At 48.6% G+C, this 6,000-nt stretch overlaps 1 protein-coding gene across 4 annotated transcripts in view; it reads right to left on the bottom strand.

The window, feature by feature from the left end:
- Nucleotides 1–6,000, bottom strand: part of FERMT2 (FERM domain containing kindlin 2) — a 52,393-nt gene continuing 46,393 nt past the window's right edge. For 2 of the 4 annotated variants that reach the window (XM_041409782.1, XM_041409800.1), the window contains 5 exons: nucleotides 5,087–5,107; nucleotides 4,494–4,618; nucleotides 3,286–3,427; nucleotides 1,159–1,422; nucleotides 1–725 (listed from right to left, as the gene is read on the bottom strand). In XM_041409782.1, coding sequence (XP_041265716.1) covers nucleotides 1,249–1,422; nucleotides 3,286–3,427; nucleotides 4,494–4,618; nucleotides 5,087–5,107 — 462 coding nt within the window. In that variant the 3' untranslated portion in view covers nucleotides 1–725; nucleotides 1,159–1,248. The remainder of the gene's footprint in view (nucleotides 726–1,158; nucleotides 1,423–3,285; nucleotides 3,428–4,493; nucleotides 4,619–5,086; nucleotides 5,108–6,000) is intronic. The other 2 variants (XM_041409809.1, XM_041409790.1) reach the window with 1 other exon arrangement.

The following is a 6,000-nucleotide window of genomic DNA, read 5'->3' as shown; positions in this document are numbered from 1 at the left end:
TTAAATAGAAGATTTGACTTTTATTTAAAATAAAATGTATTTGAACATAGTCTTGATGCCACGGACTATGGGAACGCAACACTGGATATTCCTTGGCATTAGGTGGGCACGGGATCCCTCCTCATTAGCATTAATGTGGGAATGGCTTAATGAACCTGGTGGTCCTGGCCCCAGGGATCAGCTACTGAGGGTGTTGTGGCACAGCTCTGGAATCCTCTTTAACGTAATCAGAATTTACTGGACTGAAATTGTATTTTTTGTGGGTTTTTTATTCCTTGGTTTGTCCCCGTACCCCTTCCAGACATCCTACAGTTACTGCTGATCTATGCAATGTCCTAGCTGGCTTGTGAGACTAGTTACAAAAACTGTACAACTTTATAAAATTTGTGGTTTTTTACATTAGTTACACAAAAACCTTTACTTCATAAACCTTTTACTTCATATCGTAATGAAAAAATTTGCATATCAGAGGCAGAACAGTGACTATGCTGGTGAATACTAAAAGTGTCATAATACAATACGGTGTACAAATAAAATTAAAAAAAAAAAGACAATATAAATGATTATCAAAAGGCAAGTTAAACAAATAAAACCAAGCTATAACAGACTAACAGAAGATCATCTTCGAGGCCACACAAAACTATCCTCAAAGTCATGTCAGGCACCTTCAGAGTCCTGGTGTAGTGTGAGAGGAGAGATGGCAGCTCTGCTTGGGAGCAGGACGACTTCAAACATGTCAAATGTACAGAATAAAAACACAAAAAAAAAAGGAAATAAAACACTCATGCATTAAACATGATAAATAGACTTCATATAGGTTAGCCTTGGATGGCTTTACAAGAAGATGGCTTAGAGTTCTCTTCAAAAATTGGCTTTTTTAAGTCAGTTAAATCTTTATCCTGATCTGCCCATCGGAGTCTGGATCTGTGGGTCACTGTCACCCTGCCCAGACACGGTCTGGTTATAGCAAATTAACAGAAGTGCTCATTAGTGCACACAGATTAACTGATCTGGTAATGCAAAAAAAAAAAAAAAAAAAAAAAAAAAGAAAAAAGAAACAAAACAAAACAAAACAACGAGAAACCCGACCAAAAATCCAATTGTTAAAAAAAAAAAAAAAAAAAAAAAAAAAAAAAAAAAGATACATTTCAAGCTTACTTTATTAAGCAGCATTATCTCAAAGGACAGCTTTGGAAAGTTAAACATGAATATGGCCGTGGGGGCTCCCGGGGGCGAGGCTGGCGGCGCTCACACCCAGCCACTGGTCAGTTTGTAGAACATCTCCTCGTCCAGGCTCTCGTTCTGGTCCTTGGCCCGCGTGGACAGGAAGATGTAGCCCCCGATGAACTCGTGCACCACCTTGCAATCCACCTCGGTGCAGATGAACGACACGCGCACCTCGTCCGCGAACTCCACCGTCACCTGCGGGGGCACGCTCAGCTCAGCCCGCCCTGCCCTCCCCACGGAGCTGCTGCTTCCCTTGCTTCCCTTCTCCCTGGTTTTTCGGCGTGTTTTTTTGGGGTTTTCTAACGCCTAAGCAAAATTTTGTGGTGCCAATGTAGGAGTGAGCCCAGAGGAAGCCAAGGGCTGGGGCTCCTCTGCTCTGGAGCCAGGCTGGGAGCGCTGGGAATGTTCCCCTGGAGAGGAGAAGGCTCCAGGGAGAGCTCAGAGCCCCTGGCAGGGCCTGAAGGGGCTCCAGGAGAGCTGGAGAGGGACTGGGGACAAGGGATGGAGGGACAGGACACAGGGAATGGCTCCCACTGCCGGAGGGCAGGGCTGGATGGGAGATTGGGAAGGAATTCTTTTCTGTGTGGGGCTGGCACAGGGTGCCCAGAGCAGCTGTGGCTGCCCCTGGATTCCCTGGAAGTGTCCAAGGCCAGGATGGACAGGGCTTGGAGCACCTGGGATAGTGGGAGGTGTCCCTGCCATGGCAGGGGTGGAATGAGTTGATCTTTAAGGTCCCTGCCAACCCAAACCATTCTGGGATCCTGGGAATGGTAATTTGGCCTTGAGGATTCTTATGAGTTCCTTCCTCCTTTAAATATCCTATGACTCTTATTCAAATATTTAGATACTGAAATACCTTTTATTGCCTTTTGTATTGTTTTATATTTATTTATCCATTCATTTATTTATTTAAATTACCATTACCCTTTGTAGTCTCCCATGACTCAGAAACAATCCCTCAGTGTGTTTCCACCTCTCCATGGTGAGAACATGGCCACACTTTCCCTGCTTCCAGAGAAACAGGGACTGGGCACAGACCTGAAGTCTGGCCTTTCTCTGCACTTTTCCCTGGTTTTCTAAGTTGAATTTTGGCCACAGAAATACCTTATGGGGGCTGGGGGAGCTCATTCTGGAGTGACTGAACAAACCATTCATTTATTGATGCTCGTTCTCTTTTTGTCCCCCCATCACTGACAGCTCTGCAGGAGGGATGGGGATTCCCAGCAGAGTATCCAAGCTGGATAATTGGGATATCTGGGCTTGCAACTGAGTCAAAACAATGACTCTGAGGCAGAGGGGGACGCTGAATAATTTTTCCAGCAACTCTTAATGAGCTGCAAACTGCAGGAGAACAGCCCTCACGTGTCCCTAGCAGTTTTAATTGTGTGTTCTGCCAAAAAGGAGCCCAAAAATTTGTGCATCCAAATGTAACAGCAGGGGGAAAGCCCATCTCAGAGCTTGGGGAAGGAACTACTCAGTTTTGCTTGCTATTTACATGAAAGTCTGAGTTGTACAGAAAAGGAAAGGAATTTTAGTATGGATAAGGCCATGTATATTTGTGATATGGGTTAGGATGGGGTCTGAGCATCAGAGCTGAGGTTTCACTTCATTTAATTGCGTGGAGTTCAGAGAATGGAGAAAATAATTCCTGGCTACAGGAGAGAAAGATTCAGGGTTTTTTCTTAGGGGTCACACACAACTCCACCAGTGCCTAAAAGAACTCCAGGAGAGCTGGAGAGAGACTGGGAACAAGGGATGGAGGGACAAGACACATCCAGAGGGCAGGGATGGATGGGAGATTGGGAATTGGGAATTCCTGGCTGTGAGCATGCCCAGATTTACTGTGGCTGCCCCTGGATCCCTGGAAGTGTCCCAGGCCAGGCTGGATGGGGTTTGGAGCAACCTGGGATCGTGGAAGGCCCATGGCAGGGGATTGGAACAAGATGAGCTTTAAGGTCCCTTCCAACCCAACCCATTTGGGATTCCAGGACTCCAGGAATGGGTTCCTGTCTCTCTGGCAGGAGCAGGGGAGAGGACAGGGTGGTGGACACATCTCACCATTTTGATCTCCCAGTTGACATTCCACTGTTTCATGTTGCTGAAGCGCCAGGTCTTGACGGCGTCGCCCGTGCTGGCATCCATGCGGATCAGCCGGTTGTAGGCGATGCCGATCAGCTCATCCTTCTTCCCACCCTGGAACCTGGCAGAGGGATTGAAAAAAACAAGTGAGACACACAAACCCAGCAGCTGAGTTTGCTTGTCAAATCGTTTTTATAAATCAGAGCAGCTCACGTTTCTAATTTCAGCTGCAGCGTGACTTCCCCAGCCAAGGATGGGCACAGGGATGTCCTTGCCCATGGCAGGGGGTTGGAATGAGATGAACTTTGAGATCCCTTTCAACCCAACCCAACCCAGCCAAACCCAAGGCAACTCAATCCAATCCAAGGCAGCCCAACCCAATCCAACACAACCCAAACCAAACCAAACCAACCCAACCCAACCCAACACCATGGAACCCAAACCAAACCAACCCAACCCAAGGTAGCCCAACCCAATCCAACACAACCCAATGCGACCCAACCCCACCCAACCCAACCCAACCCCATGCAACCCAAACCAAACCAACCCAACCCAACTCAAGGTAGCACAACCCAACCCAATCCAAGGCAGCCCAACCCAACCCAATCCAACACAACCCAATGCAACCCAACCCAATCCAATGCATCCCTCCCTACCCAAACCAATCCAATCCAACCCAACCCAACCCAATCCAATGCATCCCTACCCAAACCAATCCAATCCAACTCAACCCAACCCAACCCAATCCAAGGTGGCCCAACCCAATCCAATCCAACACAACCCAATGCAACCCAACCCAATCCAATGCATTCCAACCCAAACCAACCCAACCCAATCCAACTCAACCCAACCCAATGCAGCCAAACTCAACCCAATCCAACTCAACCCAATCCAACACAACCCAATGCAACCCAACCCAATCCAATGCATTCCAACCCAAACCAACCCAACCCAATGCAGCCCAACTCAACCCAATCCAACACAACCCAATGCAATGCGTCCCAAACCAACCCAACCCAATCCAACTCAACCCACTCCAACACAACCCAACCCAACCCAATCCAACGCCACCCAAACAAACCCATCCCAATCCAACTCAACCCAACCCATTCCATGATGATTCCAGGGTATCACTCCCTGCATCCATGAAGGAAACTCCTCCAGCCCAGCCCCACAGCCCCACCCACCTTGCGTTGAAGTGCGTGATGCCGAACTCCGGCAGCGACTGCCAGGCTTGGATAAAGCGCATCTTGGCCTCGATGAGGCTCATCTGGGCCACGTTCTGGTGAGCCTCCAGGATGCGCGCCGTGATCTGCAGGCAGTGAGACACAGCGGGGTCAGGGGACAGGGGACCTCGGTGCCACCTCCGCTGCCACGCGCACGGGAGCGGCTGGGGAGCCGCCGCGGATCCGAGCGCAGATAATCAATAATTCCTCCCCTGAGGCTTTATTTCAGCTCTGACTGCTCAGAGCCCACGTGGAGCTTCCCATCTCCAGATACAGGAAAGCAAATATAGATCAGAGCTGTCTGGAGGCAAAGAGCCACTCATGCTCTCGGGAACTTTAAGGATGTGAGCGAACAACAACGCAAAGTTGTGGTGTAGGGTTTCTGGTTTTACCCCATAAATCACTGGGGACTGTTATAAAAACCTACCAGGGCCCAAGTGTCACGGGGAGGGTGCAGGTTTTGTTAGTGCTTTCACCGCTGCTCTCTAAACCAAAGGGGTTCTAGATTAAGTTTATTTTAAGTTTATCTTAATTTTATTGTTGCTGTCACTTACCAAGTCTCTTACATAGCCTGGCTGAAGATGGCAAGGCGAAATGAAAAAATAAAAAAAAGAAAAGGAGGCAGAAAGAAAAAAAAGCAATCAGAAATATGGCAACAAAGCAAAGAAAAAGTGTAAATTAACTGCAAACCAAAGTTCAAGCAAAAAAAAAAAAACCAAAACAAACCACATGCACAATTCCTTAGGTGGAAAAGCAGCCGAAGGGAATGTGAGCAGGGACAAGCGAGCAGAGATTCGCTCATGCCGGCCCTGCTGGAGCACTGGAGTGACCCCAGCTGGGCCCTGGCATTGTGGAGCGATGGTTTTGGTATTGAGATGGTTTGGGATGGATTTCAGGAAAAGTTCCTCCCCCAGAGGGTGCTGGCACTGCCCAAGCTCCCCAGGAAATGGGAACAGCCCCGAAGCAGCCAGAGCTCCAGGAGCCTTTGGACAGCCCTGCCAGAGATGCCCAGAGTAGGATTGTTTGGGGGTCTGGACTCTGCTCCTTGTGGGTCCCTTTCCACTCAGGATATTCTGTGATTCCGTGGTCCTGCTGGAGGGTGAAGGGGAGGGAGAAGCTGCCAGTTCAGAAGTGGGTTCATGGCCTCATTTTCCTCTCCACATCTCTGCACAAACTCCAGGCCACTCTCTGGCTGGGGAAGCTCGAGAGGAAGCTCAGGAGCTCACTCTGAGCTCAGCAGATCCTTCTGTTTGGGATGTGTGGAGAAATGATTGGGATGCTGCTTGGGATAACAAGCAGATGAAAGGAACATCAGCTGTGCTTCTCAGAGACGTGTCTGCCCCAGCTGGCTCTGACACCAAACTCTGGCAGGACACCTGGGAACTCTGAAAATCCCTATTTTGGGTCAGTTTTTTTTTATTTTCATTTAGGATTTGGTGCTTCCAATCCCAACCTGCCAACCCTACGC

Source organism: Onychostruthus taczanowskii, unplaced genomic scaffold (assembly GCF_017590055.1).
Source record: "Onychostruthus taczanowskii isolate IOZ18803 unplaced genomic scaffold, ASM1759005v1 scaffold100, whole genome shotgun sequence".
Taxonomy (NCBI): Eukaryota; Metazoa; Chordata; class Aves; order Passeriformes; family Passeridae; genus Onychostruthus; species Onychostruthus taczanowskii.
The sequence above is the reverse complement of the archived record's forward strand: the minus strand, read 5'-3'. Positions and strand labels throughout refer to the sequence as shown.